The sequence below is a fragment of the Pecten maximus genome, chromosome 9 (assembly GCF_902652985.1).
Source record: "Pecten maximus chromosome 9, xPecMax1.1, whole genome shotgun sequence".
In the NCBI taxonomy this organism is placed as follows: domain Eukaryota; kingdom Metazoa; phylum Mollusca; class Bivalvia; order Pectinida; family Pectinidae; genus Pecten; species Pecten maximus.
Window position 1 is genome coordinate 29,115,776 of NC_047023.1, and position 18,752 is coordinate 29,134,527.

Here is an 18,752-nt window from a genome sequence, read left to right on the forward strand (position 1 = left end):
CTTCGAAATTACACTCATTATTCTGCATTCTCTGTATCATATCCTAAAGTGCTGTTCACAGAGGTGTCTTTTGCACAATCGTTGATACGGATTTGGTAATATGGTAAATTTCGTATATTAAGTGATTTTATGTATTAGTTATAGATATTAGATAATTTTCAAAATGAATCTGTTTTAAGAAAATGCTACGTCAATTAGATAAGAACCGATGTCAATGACTGGCGTCTGCTGTATATGATTCATGTTGGGCTTTTCATCAAGGTTATGAACGGTGGTGTACCTTCTAATCTAGAACAATGTTGATGACATATGTTGGAAACAATTGAATACTGCACGGAAACTCGTTTGATGTTTGCCTCGATTAGTCCAGTGCCGAGAGGGGTCAAGCTCTTGTTTTTTTATCTGACTATATACGACATGTCATCTTCTGGTCAAAGGTAAAGTGACTGGCCACTGATTGGCCGGAGGTGTATGAGTACGCCCGAGGTCCGTTTTATCGGTGATCTGTGCGAGCAGTCGCGAGGCCACCGGAGGCTAGATCTATCATTATACTCTACCCTACCTGTATAACACACTAAAAACTAATCATTTAAGTCTATAGATCTCAGCAATCACACAGCTATGATAAGAGGCGGAAAGTCGCTTCTGAGCAGCTACGCCTATCTCTGTAAGTCTTGTTGGTGTCATGATCGGTTGCATGTTTTTACACTAGCTTGACACCTGTGTTCACCGAAGCGTATCGCCACGATCAGGTAACTGGAGGGCTTTCCTAGATCCTCTAAGTGGACTGTTAAGGCTCAAGTCTGGTAGAGTGAAACAAGTGAAATACCGGAATTCCATTAAATTCCTTTACTTTGGATATATATTTTCTATATGGATGCTACAAACTTTCCTAGTTATTGTCACCTATAGTTAGCTGTGAAATAGCGTGCCGGTATCGCAGTGAGCGTGTGTCGTATGGTCCTGTATGTACACAACAGGCCACATGGCACACTTTTACAGAACACTGTTTCTTCTGTGTGTTAGTATCCTATTCCTGGAGTTTGTCTGGTGCCAGACTGCCAAACCCCCATCTCAAGGTAAGAAAAAGCAATTTTGAAAATATAAAACCTCTATGTATTTATTAATGTATACAAGTCATCTTTTATTCGTAATAATTTTACTGTTTAGTTTCTTAACAAATCAGTTTGTTAAACGTTTGCTTAACGGATATTATTGTTCTGTTTTCTAGAAATGTAATAATTGACATTCTTGTCGGCATGGTGACAGGTGTATTGTCTGCATACCTCACTACCACCATCTTGTTATGCATTAGAACAGGAATATGTTACATGGGTTTGAACACCACCACGCAGAAGTCATTAATAAGAGAACATAAATGTCCACAGTAATAGCCAGGTAACTGCTTACGCAATCAAGTTTTACGACCGTTCTGACCTTTCACAGATTTTGAGATGACAAATAGGTAAACTGTGATGAAATAAAGCGATTGTAGACAAACATATGTGTTATACGAAGTAGAGACCAAGTTCATTGTCACCAGGAAGAGGTGTAAATAGACTGATGTTCGGTGCGCGTCTGAGTCAGACGTTTGTGATTTATGTACGCTGCTGTCCGATCTACATGCAGTCGTTATACGTTGTAACGGTCATTTTTTGTATAGTGTCCCCTAAGCAACTGTTGTTGTCCTACTTCATCATCAGCATGACTACACAAACTGGTTTGGTCAGTGCTGACTTGTAAATACCCTCGGTAGTGGGATGAATACTGCTTTTGTCCATAGGTAACACGGTAACAAATACACGGATACCTTAACGTCAAATCTAATTTCAAATGTAAACACGGCAAAAAACGACATATTAACAACGTGACTATTAGAGCCGTGCTGAAATGGTTTCGTTCTATTATCTATGTATATGGAAAATCGGCATACCATAATAGATTAAAAAAAGTGTATATTTGCTACTCGATTTAAGAACAATCTTTCCACCTTATTGAGCGACCGACAGCGGAACGGTAGAAATGTAAAACTAAAGGCAATGGATTCGGACAGACTAAGCTATTATTGTATATCTGTTAATGGGGACACATGCCTTGTCCCTCTCCTAGAGATGTCCTCATGTTGTTTACTTAGATATTTCAGGTCTCTGGATTGTTCATTGAACCGTTCGTAACACCCTTTGGATGGTACATTGCAGTGAACATATAGTTTATAACCGAACCTTATTAAAAAGGGTAAATGCACAACAATGCACACACTATATTAATGTATGTAATGTATGAAGGTCACCTAATTTGAATTACAAATGAATCAAAATACGACATTTATGACATCATTAACCAAAATATGATAAAGGATATTTCTTATATCCAGTCTAGTTTCGGAAACCCCAGCCGGCTTGTGATGGAAAACAGACGGTAAATACAAATGTGGCGATCAGTTGATATCATATCTTTAACTGGTGGCTTCAGGACAAATACGCGAAAGCCTGAAGGGACAGACTTTGTACGTAATCCGACAACAAGCAACGCCGCCGAAGGGACATCAGGCACGTGTGACTGTTAATAATAGGAAAGAACTCTTTTATATCATAAGGAACTATATAACAAACCTGTCATACAACGTACCAATAAAAAGGAGTCTTGCCAACAGTAATTCAATATAACGCGTCTTTATGAAGAGTCTGAGGGGTCTCGGCATTGGTAATTGGTACCAAGGGTATGAGAGACCTTGAGTTTTTGTTTTAATAAAATGTAAGCCGCCGATACCAATAGTCTGAGGGACAATTGCATTTTAATCTCACTCGTTATAAATGGTCTGAGGGTCCTTGCCATTTGTATCATGATGAATCTGAAATATTATAACAAGCAAAAAGGGATTTAGTGATCATGTAACTGGTATCACAACGTATCAGTAATATAGAAATCATACATATCCCTTGGATAGTGATGTATACCGACCTTCCAGGTTTAGACATTATGTTTGTAGACAGTAAAAAGATAATATCTCACGTTTAGGAGGTTGTCATGAATGTTCCATGTTTACTCTCCCATCTTCGTCGACATGTGCACAATTTGAATGTAATCATTGATTGCCGGTATTGATTCGGACTAACGCGGCTATTCCGTACCGGACATCCCACGGCCATCCAGTTCGTTACCTGGTTTTCGCACGATATATGTTCATGAAAGACAATTGTAAACTCTTTTCGTCTCGACATTGGAACAGAATGTGGCGGCAGAGGCTTAAATGCGTTACAGAAAAAACGAGGAAAGCAAGGTTCGCAATAGGTCATTAGATGTCATTACTCAAAACAGTTATTTCCTTATTCCGAACACTGAACCAGCAAACCTATAAAACCATTAGCTTGGTCTTTATTGGATTTTCTTATTGTTTTTCATAACGTTCTTATATTCTACTTAAAGTAATGTTATAAACGTAACTGACGGCTGAAGTAACATGACTTGAATCCAGGTTAAATCGATTTCTCTTCTGTTTGCTCAAGAAACCTTTGTTTAATTATCTACCATTCTATATACCATCAAAACTAGGTCTACAGTCTTAGCAACTAAAGAAATGTGGATTAAGAAGAACACATGTGATATCAAAACATTTTGACTTCCAATTTTGTCTACCACACTCATTGCCAATCATTCTTATTATCCCTTCAAGTAGATAGTCAACATTACGTATATTTGGTGGTATTGTTGTCAACATCCAGGTTATTATTTGAAAACGTGACATATTTTGGATTTAACCTAGATTCACATGACTATTGGCAAAAACAAATAAAGACATCTTTATGCTTTTATGCACACTTGCATACACAAACTGTATACCAGGGGTGTGTTGAAGGTTGAATACAATACGACTAGTAGTTGTATTAAAAAGAAAGCAGCAGATATATTTAAACTCAAGATAAAGGAATACATGTATTTCTATATATGTCTAAACATAAGATAAAGGAATACGTGTATTTCTATATATATCTAAACATAAGATAAAGGAATACATGTATTTCTATATATATCTAAACTCAAGATAAAGGAATACATGTATTTCTATATATATCTAAACTCAAGATAAAGGAATACATGTATTTCTATATATATCTAAACATAAGATAAAGGAACACATGTATGTCTATATTTAGCTAAACATAAGATAAAGGAATACGTGTATTTCTATATATATCTAAACATAAGATAAAGGAATACATGTATTTCTATATTTATCTGAACACAAGATAAAGGAATACATGTATTTCTATATATATTTAAACATAAAATAAAGGAATACATGTATTTCTATATATATCTAAACTCAAGATAAAGGAATACATGTATTTCTATATATATCTAAACATAAGATAAAGGAACACATGTATGTCTATATATAGCTAAACATAAGATAAAGGAATACGTGTATTTCTATATATATCTAAACATAAGATAAAGGAACACATGTATTTCTATATATATCTAAACATAAGATAAAGGAATACATGTATTTCTATATATATCTAAACATAAGATAAAGGAATACATGTATTTCTATATATATCAAAACATAAGATAAAGGAATACATGTATTTCTATATATATCTAAACTCAAGATAAAGGAATACATGTATTTCTATATATATCTAAACACAAGATAAAGGAATACATGTATTTCTATGTAGTCTGGATGAAGCTGAAGATACTTTTTCAGGATGTATGATTATTTTCCTCTGTGTATTTTTTTCGTGGGCATCTGTGTAAATCTATGCTTTCATATCCCCAGGAATAATCGATTTGAAATTCATATAACAGTTCATGAAAACTTTTTCTTTATAATTTATATAATAATAATATGGGACCAGATCCTACGTTTGCATTTCATATTCATATACCCAGTGTACATTACCACAGATGGGTCATGTGACTTGTCATGACGCCCGTGTCATATACCTGTACTGCTGCGGTAACATGACCACAAAAAAGGTCACGTAACCCCATGTTGGTGCTCCGTGAGTGTACCGAGTACGTCACTAAGGACGGGCCATGTGTTGAGAACGTGCTGATCAAATCAGCCACCGCGGGGTACCCATGTGGTTAGTTCCTCGGGAACGGTAGGTGTTAAATTCTCCGAGTGGAGAATAAATCACATTTTAGCTGATCAGATATAAGAATGTCTTGGGGCAGGGATAGGAACTTAGAGATATTCAGACCGCTTACCATAAGCCATAACATTAGAAACATATAGCATATATAGAAGAAAAATATATACGACAATATAAGCACTGTCGCGTACCCGTTTGGAAGTCTTATATTTTCCGTAACACTTTCGGCTGTAAATTTCGGGATACCAAATCCGTAACGAAAACAAAAACGTTTTCCTTTGTTTTTATAAATGGTATATTGCTGTGAGCGTTAACATCATATTGCATAATTCATAATAGCAGCTGTCATCAGGGAGTTTTTCTGACAATAAAGATAAACGTTAGACTGTTTTGATCATTTGATATCTGCAAAAAATCAACCCGAATCGTGCTTCGATGCCGAGTTTTACAGTTTGCCCAACTTTGCAAAAGGTTTATATTTGTTTTTTGGATCAACAGCGTCTGATAAAGTTACAATACTTTTTTCCCCCTTTTTATGAGTTAAATTTTGTTGTTGTTTCTGTCAGATTGTTCTTATAAAAATGATTGTGTAGCTTAAAGTGCACTACTACCTTAATAAAGATGGTCCGCTACCATTCCCTAATAGGTACACGACAGTGATCACGTGTACATACTGCTGTTATGGTGTATTTGATGAAATCGGGATTGGCAGAGAACTGACACAAAACAAGCATCCATATTCTTCCGTCACATGTTTATTTACCACTCCATAACCCCAAAACAATCCAAAATACACACTAAAAAAGGCAATTACATACGAACACATTTCAACCATACCTTAAAATAGCCAATTCCTATCTGATCTCCACATTAAACGTCTCATCATATATTATATGGTCTGTTATATTCGAGTTGTATAAGAATACTGTATGTTACAATATGATCACAATGTATTACATTATAACAATTATATTATTATATTATGGTTATCATATCCCATTATATTTTACAACTTGACAACGCTAACTGTATATGATATATATCATGCATTTACAATAATCAACAACGAGTGACAATATACCAATAAACTCACATACCCAAAGTCACAAGTGACTGTCTTGAATCTTTGCTAAAGCCATGACACTGAGGTGAACTCTGAGACTCTGAACACTGTGACAAAGGAAAGTGTCCCTAGTAAAGTCAAAATATAAGTTAATGCCACTATAGAAACTATTTTATATTAATTTACATTTGCAACTAATTTTGTGTTGTTGGGAAAAATGGAAATTATATATATTTTGAAAGTCTTTGAAAGAATATTTTTTCCCAAAACGGTCGACCCATTGAACACTTTTCACAATAGCAGTCGGAGTTAACTAAAGATTCTTTCATACAATATTATTATCACTATTATAGCAGATAATTCACAACTTTATCGATAAATAAGAAAATACAAATTCTATTGAATACATTAAATTAATCATAAATACAGTCAAACCCGCCTTATGAACCACTTGCATTAAGCGACACCTCATATGTGACAGTTTTTTCACTTATAATGAGTCTGGATTAAGTAACCACCTGTCATTTGTGACCGTTTTATTACCTCCCTTGGAAGGTCACCCATGACAGGTTGGACTGTACTAGATATACTGAATAATGCCCTACCTGGTGCTTGTTGAGCTTACACCCTGTTGGCAACTCTGTCTCGGCACATGTAAAACATGTACAGTGGGCTGGGTGGACCATGGACAGGTACGTCACATGACAATACACATTAAAAACATATAGATTTGCACAGAGTCCCTTGACGTATGTTAAAGGTTTCTTCTCAAATAATCAAATCAAATCTAGGTCAAATGTGTAGGTTACATTCTCAAAATGAAAACTAGGGTGATGACCAAGGTGCCAGGCATTTAACAAGCTTAAAACATACATAAGGCACAAGGAAATAGAAAGTTTCCTAATGATGTCGATCATTCAATTTTCACATGGTCTTCATCGACATGGGAGCACGCCTTTGGATATCGAATCAACGGGGACATATAAACACCGTAGGTAAGGGTAGCAGGGACGAGGCTAAATAAAAGAAATAGAAAATCACGCTCATCAAACAGCTTAGTTTACATTTGATGTCGAAGAGTCTGTAGTGTCCTTGACACAGGATCGACATGGTCAATAAAGGTTTTCTTACTTATAACACATTGTCAAGGTATACAGTATCGACATGGTCAATAAAGGTTTTGTTACTTATAACACATTGTCAGGGTATACAGTATCGACATGGTCAATAAAGGTTTTCTTACTTATAACATATTGTCAAGGTATACAGTATCGGCATGGTCAATAAAGGTTTTGTTACCTATAACACATTGTCAAGGTATACAGGATCGACATGGTCGATAAAGGTTTTGTTACTTATAACACATTGTCAAGGTATACAGGTCGACATGGTCAATAAAGGTTGTGTTACTTATAACACATTGTCAAGGTATACAGTATCGACATGGGCAATAAAGGTTTTGTTACTTATAACACATTGTCAAGGTATACAGTATCGACATGGCCAATAAAGGTTTTGTTACTTATAACACATTGTCAAGGTATACAGGTCGACATGGTCAATAAAGGTTTTGTTACTTATAACATATTGTCAAGGTATACAGGTCGACATGGTCAATAAAGGTTTTGTTATCTAAAGATAACACATCGTCAATATACGTGAAACTGGAGAATTTTACAGGGTTGTTATTACCTGTTCTGATAAGCTCTTCAATATGATCAGCCTACTGGATCTAAGTCTCAAAAGATCGTACTAAAGATACAAAGAGTGTGTATCACTTTTAATATACATTAAATAATATACCAGAAATGCTTCCATAACAGTATAATGGAGATGATGTACATATATTAATAGTGAATATACCTTATATAAAATCACTCTCTGACAAGAACATCACATCGTAATCAGCAATATATAGAGGTTACATGCGCAGCATTTCTTGTTATTTCCAAAGGAATTTATTTCATTATATTTCCCATGAAAATTAGAATTGTTACAGAAAATAATGGTCTGTTTAAAAATTTCCGCTAAATGCATCATCCTATTTACTACTTTTAGGCTTGGTAAACTGCACAAAATTTAAAACATTAGAAAAAACATGTTTGACAGTAATCAGCTAATAGAAACTTCTGTGTCAATAACTAATCGCTAGATCAACTTGTAAATAGGCATATTCAATTTTTCATCTGAATAGTAAGAGCCTCTTTTTTGTTTCGTTTTACATCACATATTTTATCCCCTACACATCCCCAACAAAAACAAATGGGCTGTAAGTGTTGGGACAAAAGTTTGCTTCCTACGGACACAAAAAGAACCAAAAAGGACAATGGAGGAATATAATACACTTACAGTGAGAACTATTGTTGAGGCTGAATAGAAAATAGTCTAAGGGTCTAAGGGTCTAAATATTACGGATGCTATTATAATCTGAATGCAGGACAGACCTTACAGTTAATAGGGAGGATGATAGAAATATAAAAAATCAATATGTCGACAAAGTTTTCTTTTAAATATTTTATATGTTAATTGAACTATAAGTGTTCCTTTAAAACAACGGTTATCATTTATGCATTGTCATTCCTTTATAAAATAAATAAACATTAAAACCAATGGAGAAAACCACAAGCCGGACTCGTACCGCAGGTATCCGGGTTTTCACGAATCCTGGACTAGTCATTAGGTTTACAAAGAAAACTTAGGTTTTGTGTCCGTGAATCTCTTTAACATTTTCAACTATGTATAACATATGATTAAAAGCCCGATAGTAGAAAATAACATATTTGTTCATGACTCAATCTCCCCAAAGTTCCAAACTTATGTTAGGCATGGTTTGCTTCCCTGTTTTAAAAATATGATATTCCATGACGTGTCCATACTAAGAAATTAGTATTGCATTGAGATAAGGACCTAAAAATGAATAGTGAAGATTAAGCATAATGTGAAAATAATGTTAGCAATATTTGGATAACCATGCTACTTAAGAAATCAAACAATCGACGGGGACCCTCTAAATCTAGTCTCTGCTCTTGTCGTTTGAGGCCAATGGCCTATATAATCCGTCTCCAAGTGTCTTTTCTACGATGTTCATTAAATGTAGGACGCCAAACAGAATGGTACTTATCTGATTGACAGCTTCATAGACATGTCATTATAGTGGTCATCTGACTTGGTCTGTTGGTGGTTTGTGTTACCGATTTCTCGGCTGGATTCAGTAGCATTATGAAGCTATATAATATTCTCGAAAGTTTCTTCGATATATAGCTGTTTTGATACATTCGTTTTGTTTCGGCAAATAATCCTTCAGAGGATGCTGATTTAAAGTCATTCCTTCTTGACTTTCCTTATCTTTAAGTTGAATCGTCATTTGTTTTGTGCAATACCCTCAAACCTTAATCAAAGTCTTATCGTTTTTGTACCATTAAGGATGAACTAAATAGCGCCGTAACTGGTGCCGTTATTGGACTTGTCTAGGAACACGTGACCTTATAGAGAGAATACCGAGGAAACAGTTTGACATGCCTATATTTTTTATGATAATTTAAAAGCGATTATAGACCTAGCTGTTGAAGCGTCGTAAAAGTCCGGTCGTTACGGCTCAAAATAAAACAGCAATCATCATTATGTATTAATTACGCTGTGTCTCTCACGGAATGTACAATGATTTGAAAAATAATAAAGCTGGCAGCTCGTTATGATAATGTGCGTTATGTCGCCACAGTGACATAAAAAGTGTTGAAGTGACAACAGCCGATAAACGAGGAGACGCTGTATGGTGTTGATGGCGATGTCAGTAAGATGTTATATAAACTAAGTCATATCGTAAAAAAACATCGCATACTATTATGTATAGAAGGAGAAAAGGATTATCTGTCAGTTGCAATTTGTACACATTATACACGATCCCTTGTAAGCGGAGATATGATTTATAATGATGACAATAACATTAATCTTGTCATTCAATATTTATCTATAGTCACGTGGTAAATGATTGTGACGTCATAGTTGTGGTTCATCTACTCTATTTGTAAAATCATCGTGATCTGTCTTCGATAAACCGGAATGACCACAAAAACACCTAAATGTTATTCAAATATATATTCTATTGGTCATAATTGAGTGCGTCGTCAGATTGGCAAGATTGATAAAGACGCAAATATACCAGACAATACAATGTTGATTTACACTTTATCAAATTTACACGGGGTTATTGTCTTCATGGGATGGTTTAGTAGTCGAAGTCTCCGTATTGTCTTTCTATAATCTTTATATATATAGATACTCGTGCGTGGAAAACATATGATTATAATACTGTTTAAGTATAAGATGAACACACGTGGAAATCCCGACATACCACACATGCATGATCTCTTAATTATTGAAATGCTTAATTTTTTTTTATAACAGTCCAAACTGTTTAGTCATGATATGTAATTAAAATTCCCTTTTACTAGTTGGGTGACACCTGAAGGATGTCACAGAAAGAATGAAGCGTAGTGAGGGGTGATATCTCTGTTTCAGCAGTTTTCATCAAAATCGCTCAATATCTAAATTTCAACCAATGAGAAGACTAGCTAGTTACCTAGCTGGAACTGGTTTTTCTCCGGGTACTCCAGCTTTGCTCCACCACCAAAACCAGGAACGTCCTTAAATGATCCTGGCTTTTAATAGGGCGTTAAACAAAAACAAGTAAAACTGTCTTGTTGCCAAGGAAATGAAACCCATAAAGTTGAACTTGCTGTCCCATAATACCCCTATTTCATTGAAATCAGACAATATCTAAATTTGGACCAATCAGAGGCCAGGAAATGGCGACCATTTTGGTAAAATGTGAAAAGGAGAATGACCAGAGGGACCGGTGTCCCAAGATGTACCTACATAACAAATTTCATTAAAATCGGACAAAATCTTAATTTGGATCAATCAGAGGCTGGTAAAATTGCCTTTTATTCAAATGAACTGAAACGCAGGGTATTTTTTGATATTCGAACAAAAACCTGGCTTATACATGTATTTACTAGTTCATATTTGCTAATGCAAATAACAATACTGCCCGCTTCCTAGTAATTCCAGTTTTCCATTCAGAAGGTTGTTTGAATATTAAATATTTAGATGGATTCCATGTTATTTTTAAGATCACTAGATCAGAAATACTGTGGCATGGTATACCGTATCTTTACATTTGTTCTAGGATGCATATACACATTTTATAGGATTCAACGTTTGGTTGGGTTTTGTATTGTATAACTTTCCATCCGGTCACATTATACTGACAATGGGCGAACCAGTCGTCCCACTCCTAAGATGCTGAGCATTAAGCTTGAGTAGCAACTTCCATTGGTAAAGACTCTGGTATGTGTCTCGGCCAGGGGACATAACCCACAGACTCCCTCACAGGGGCGAAAGCTCAATTAAAGGCTAAAAAGGGGGCAGTACCAAGAAACTAGGGAAAAATTAGTTTAGAAAGGGAAAAGATAAGTTTAGTCACCTTCTACGATCAAACACCGGGAACTGTAGGTACAATTATGTCGCCCTACCAACAAAACGAAGGAATCAACAATTTGTTCAGTGCCCTAATATGGTTCTTTGGGACAAATGGTATTCAAGAAATTTTCAGTATAACTCATCTACATGGTGTTGTATCGTTTTACGGGCCGTCGACAATGTGAGTCATTTAAAACAAAACACCCATCTTCATCAAACAAAATCTATATTGAAGAATTGATAAGGTATGTAGTTCTGTTTCACTGCATATCTAAAATAAACTGTTGAATAATCAACTCTGTCTTAAAAGGACCACACAAGTCTCGCTATGACAGAACTATTTGTGTCTGTTCACTGTGTCACGTGCTATAATTAATTTTGTATCTCGCCTCCATTTAGTAGACACTATAAATAACACCAGTATCTCAGTTCCCTATTGTACTAGGTGTACGGTTAATGTTAAAATCAATCATTTTAATGTTCTTGTTATCAACAGCTTACATTTTACGTCAAGAAAGTCTTACATGTACATTAAGGTGGATAGTGTCACTATTGGTCTTCCGTATAAAAGCAATGAACAGTAAAATTTTCATGTTGAATCTATGCTTTACTGATCAATAGTGTTGCTAGCCGAGTGGTTTGATTTGATTTGGCTTTGTACTGTTTAATTTAAACGTCGTATTAACCGATATGGTCATTTGATGCATATGTATGTGTGTGTGTGTTTTAAGAGCTTGTGGTATGTTCGTGTTAGGGAGGCGTTAGAAAAACAAATAGATGTTCGAAAACAAGAGAAAAGATAAGATCCCAAATTAAATCGTCTCTAATGAATCATGCACAGGGGGCAGCAGGTTAGGGTATATCAAACGTACTATAGCAGAGAAGAAAACAAAAACCCTATCATTGCAGACATTTGATCGCCATGCACGCAATGGTAAACAACATGTCTGATCTGTCACTTTACCTAGTCTGTTGTATTGTGAGTGGCGAGTATGTTCATAAGCTGTTTAAAGGGTATGATCAGCAGAGGATTTACATGAATGGGGTTTGATCAGCTGAGGACAAATGTCACAAAGGGCTACTTACAGGAATGAGGGTTTGATCAGCAGATGACAAACGTCATATAGGGCTACTAACAGGAATACCACAAAGGGCTACTTACAGGAATACCACAAAGGGCTACTCACAGGAATATAACAAAGGGCTACTCACAGGGAATACAACAAAGGGCTACTCACAAGGATACCACAAAGGGCTACTCACAGGGATACCACAAAGGGCTACTCACAGGGAATACAACAAAGGGCTACTTACAGGAATACAACAAAGGGCTACTTACAGGGATACCACAAAGGGCTACTTACAGGAATACCACAAAGGGCTACTCACAGGGATACCACAAAGGGCTACTCACAGGGATACCACAAAGGGCTACTCACAGGGATACCACAAAGGGCTACTTACAGGGATACCACAAAGGGCTACTCACAGGGATATAACAAAGGGCTACTCACAGGGATACCACAAAGGGCTACTCACAGGAATATAACAAAGGGCTACTCACAGGGATACCACAAAGGGCTACTTACAGGGATACCACAAAGGGCTACTCACAGGGATACCACAAAGGGCTACTTACAGGGATACCACAAAGGGCTATTCACAGGAATACCACAAAGGGCTACTCACAGGAATATAACAAAGGGCTACTCACAGGGATACCACAAAGGGCTACTTACAGGGATACCACAAAGGGCTACTTACAGGAATATAACAAAGGGCTACTCACAGGAATATAACAAAGGGCTACTCACAGGGATACCACAAAGGGCTACTTACAGGAATACCACAAAGGGCTACTTACAGGGATACCACAAAGGGCTACTTACAGGAATATAACAAAGGGCTACTCACAGGGATACCACAAAGGGCTACTTACAGGGATACCACAAAGGGCTACTCACAGGGATACCACAAAGGGCTACTTACAGGGATACCACAAAGGGCTACTCACAGGAATGCAACAAAGGGCTACTCACAGGAATATAACAAAGGGCTACTCACAGGGATACCACAAAGGGCTACTCACAGGGATACCACAAAGGGCTACTTACAGGGATACCACAAAGGGTTACTCACAGGGATACCACAAAGGGCTACTCACAGGGATACCACAAAGGACAAATGTCACATAAGGCTACTTACAGGAATTAGGGTTTGATCAACAAAAGGACATATACCACATAGGGCGTGTTACAGGAATGGTGATTTGTCTACCATATTTCTCAGTTATATGACACTGTCACAAGTCTCTTATCCTTAAATCCTTACAGTCATAGTATCTATCATATGCACGTGAAGAATATATGTCCAGTTTTCAGGGTAACGACTCACTAGTTGAAAAAAAGGAATTAAAAAAAAAACTTTCATTGATTTGTTTTCACTTTCATCTTCGTAATTAAAGAGATATTGGCTTTTCCCCACTAGCTCATTATTTTTGACCAATGATAATAACCTATACAGATTTTTAACATACAAAATCGCAGAATCCTGGCGTAATATTCCAGGTAAAACAAAGTCACGTGTATTTTCTTTTTTTTTCTTTACACAAAGGAATATCGAATATAGATACTATGTCTTTAAATGAATAACCATGATATACCCGAGGTATTTTGATATTTGGTGACACATAGAAACCAGCTATATCATATTGAAATGTATATGACCCAATACAATGTCTTTGATCACATAGACACCAAATGTATCATCCTGAAACAGCCAATCAGGCAGATTGACCTTGTCAAAGTATTTCCGGTAAATGTTACTCTTATTTTCGTGGTTATTGAAAATTGTATGGATTGTCTGAGGAAGTAACGATTGATTCTTACCTAATTCAATATATGAAAAGCTCCTTTTGGAATTTTCTCTATGCAATCTTTTCTATCATTATATAAACTTATGTGTTGATAGGAAATCACACAATGACAACCAATACGATCTTATGATCACAAACGCAGTTTTCAATAGCGACATTCTTACAACCCTGATGATATCTCTATGGTAGTGAATGGTTCTGGAAAAGCTTGGCCTACCGTCAAATATCTGAGACGTAAACACGCCGAAACGGATTACTTACACAAGCTATGTAGACGGTTTATGCCTCGGACGTCGACAACAAAAAAATAACATTGAATAATGACTTCGATTTCACACATGTATGTTTCCTGGTGTTACGTCTTCATTAATCACACGTGACATGTCACGTGACGTACGGAGTATTACCGCCTTGTAGCTCCGTCGGCCATGTGTGGATGAAGCACCACTGGAAATAAGCTTTGGTCCAAGCTTCATGAAATTCTGTACCTTAAAAATCACAGAGGGAATTATCATGGAATTTAAAGAAATTTCCATACCTACGATTTGTTTTCTTCGTTCCAATGATGACCTATGGAATGTTGATGAACCATGGCCTGGATTCAGAATGGCAGTATTTCTACATGAGTTCGATGTACATGTACATATCTCCACTTTGTTGATCTGCTGAAACGAAATAAAAGTTACATCTAGGAATAACACACAGATACTGTGAGACAAGAAATTGACATGAAGTGATAATATGGAAGCATTCCTCATCTTGTTTTTAATCGCTTATTTCACATATGCTCGTGGATTGATTTTTTTCCGGTTCGATGTACGGATTTTTTAAAAGCAATATTTTAACATTTTGTTTCTGCCCATCTAAACGACAAGTATTTGACAACTCTCATACCGACTACCCGATCCACCTATGAATGTTCGTCCTTTATTTAAAATGTAAACAGACCATTTGGACTTTACAAGATGTTTATCTATAATGAGAGAAGACCTTATCCTCCCCTAAATTTGTCACTGTCGGCGTTAGCGGCTTAACATCAGAAGGTCTCACCTTGTACTGTAGACTGATGATCTCGCTCAATATGAACGACTACAAAACCCCTTCTGGGTATAATGATCGTAACACACACCGGAGGCGACCGTCTGACCTTTGGCCTTTGTTATGTGAGGCTCATTGCAGCACACCTTTACTTTGAAGAAAAATTTTAAAAAATTAAAGCATTCATCATAAATGAAAACCACATGACTTTTTTTTTTACTATGACAAGATGATTAGTTGCACGAGATAAACTGTTTAAATTCTTCCTGTTTCACAACCGTTCTAATCTGCGTTGACCTCTCCCGTTTGGTTTGTGGTCAGCATGTTCGTCAGCGAGCAGGTGTATGTTGTATGTATATATTAATAATTCTACTTTAAATGTTTATGAACTTTAATAAATACGAAATCATTATTAAATTAAGGAACACTTATTAGTAAAGGACATTTCCTTAAATGTAAAAGTTCTCCGGTGAAAATTTGATTTTCAAACATTGGTAAAGTTTAAGAACATTCTTGAAAGTACGTCCTGACTGATGTCTGCAAATGACACCGGATATATTTCTATTTGTTGATTTGTGTTTGAACTTGCGTGCGCTTATCACTTTGGTCACTGTATGATTGTATGTTTTCTCATAGACCAATCGACCTTCAAATACCCATTAGACTCGGGGGACTATCACCACATAATATCGTATGAAACGACGGATGTTAGGCTCCTCGTACACCGTCCGTATCTACGCCAATGGCTCATTAGAGAAGGCAACATTTATCTTCTTACGGAAAATACAACTGTTGGAATCTTGTTTTTTCTCTCTCTTCTTTTCGCTCTAAATTCATAGATAACTTTCAATGGTGTTTCTTTCCATGTCTATTTTCATATGACCTTGTCAGTTAGCAGAACGTAAATTCTCAAAACATTTATTGACCAAAATCATTAACTCGAAATTAAATATCGAATCATATGCTAAGTATCACGAATGTAATGTATTAAGAAGCTATACGCGAAGCGCTGAAAAGCCAACCGTAGCAGATTATAAAACACACAAGGAAAAAGCACGTTTATTGAATTCAGTAATAGAATAGAGCTACAGCATACAGCTGTTTTGTCCTTCTGGAAATCGTAACCAGTGATGCTGGGGCCCAAAATAGGGACAGTATGAGAGATATCACGTAAATCAAATAACTGATTTTTGAGGAAATATTTATATATTCTTTAAAATCATCATTCAATAAATGCATTTTTATATCGAATAATATGAAACAACATCAAACACATGTTCATATATTTTAACCGGTGTCATTAGAATTTAAGGCAAAGACATATTGATGTTACTCCTCAAGTCTTTGTTCTTCCTAAATTCTTAGTTGATGTGTCAGTAAGCCCGGAAGATTTGACGGCTAATTATGATTGATATAACCGAGTCCATTCTATCATTCTTCGTCGGAGTCGATTGTCTCTTACCTTAAGTCACCCACCAATCCGTTCTACCGACAAAGTCGACGTCAAATACCGAAAAATGAAGTATGACTCCAATGGAATGCATGCTTGTTGCACAGTGATCTCCCTTTTCTTTGAAGTCTTTTGTGTCGACTGATTTATGTAGCCTGGGTTGTAGAGGCTAGAGGTTGTTTTTTTACTGTGAATGATGATGTTAATATCACTTGCTCGGTTAATGTATATGATATATAATGTCGTGGGTCAGTAACATTACATAGTCAGGTGTTGAAATACAAAGAGAAGAATTACAGTAATATTTCCGGGTCAGGGAAGTTTGTATCATATACATAATCTATATACATGTTAAATAGGAAGGATAAATAAGAAATAGTCTGCCTACTCTTGGGCTGGAACTAGCGACCCCCTCCACTTAGCGACCACGCCATACCACAAGGCAACAGGGAACATCCATTAGAATAGCTAGTGAAATGCTTACCCTACACAGTTTTATTCATTCTCCCTCCTTCAAAAAGTCTTCACCCCAAACCACAACAAAGGTTCCATCTCCAGCGAAGGCTTTTCCTCGGGATACCTGCCGTCATCTCTGTTGATGTTGTTGGGATGGAGTAGAATACCTCCTTTATCTACCTCTCTATCCATTCCTATTATATGTATATCATAGAGACTTCAGGTCAGTCGTATCCGGTCTCCATGGTGTGTTTGGCCACAACTGAGGCGTTGGACTCTTTGGGTTATTTCGCCCTTTTCTCAGTATCTCTGCAATGCTCCTTAAGACGGATACCAAGGGATATCTCAGATTCGCCGATGTTGGGAATTGGAACATTTTGTCCTTCAGATATACGAAAAGTTCACATAGGCTGTAGGCAGGTTTGATGTACGCCTACACCCATCCTCCCCAGGACTACGGCTGGTCTTAATGTTTTATAACAATACATTACTATCATAATTGTAGAAAAGGCACACTAGATCATAACACATTTCAAAAAAAAAAAAAAGAGTTTGATACAGTACAGGCAAAAATGGACTATCATTCGTCGTACAGTTATTTCGTTCTTCTAGGACTCGTCGGTGATGTTAAGGACCTAAAATGTGGATAATTTGTACACAGTACATCATACAATACTGAAAGATCACATTTCTCGTACTGATAGGGATTATATTCCAAGATTTGCAAATATCAATACATGTACAATTTAGCGGTTGTTAAACATTTCGGAGCAACATGCATTTTGCTTAAAAAAGAAACAGGAAAATCATATAATGTTGATGAACATTCCTTAATTGCACGGTATATATGCACACGCGCATGCTATATTTTGCTTCCTGTGATTGACACCGAGTGTTTTGTCTGTTGTCTGAAGCAGACAATGATAACAGGACGGAGGATAACCTTGATATTAGCTACATCCACAACACTCAGCGACCTTAGTTTGTGTATTGATACAACAGTTAAAGTACTAAGTGCTAATTCTTCTTTGCTTTGTTATTATTTTGAAATCCGTGATAATTTGAGTCCCCCAAAATTAATACGGTTGCAGTATGAAGACAGGCAGACTTAATGGTAGTAAAACGTTTCATTATAACATTTACCAGAGAAATAGACGTGTTGATATTTTATATCTGATTGTCATACGTATAACGAATGATCTAAAGGTTTGTCACTAAATAGATCTGCTGAGGTATTACTCACCGGCGTACATGTTCTTAAAATATATTTTCAAAGATAAATTC

General features: G+C 36.3%; 1 protein-coding gene across 1 annotated transcript in view; it reads left to right on the forward strand.

Annotated features, from left to right (window-relative positions):
• Positions 1 to 532: 532 nt before the first annotated feature.
• Positions 533 to 18,752, forward strand: part of LOC117334423 (deleted in malignant brain tumors 1 protein-like) — a 59,057-nt gene continuing 40,837 nt past the window's right edge. The window contains exon 1 of the mRNA XM_033894043.1: positions 533 to 1,079. Coding sequence (XP_033749934.1) covers positions 968 to 1,079 — 112 coding nt within the window. The 5' untranslated portion in view covers positions 533 to 967. The remainder of the gene's footprint in view (positions 1,080 to 18,752) is intronic.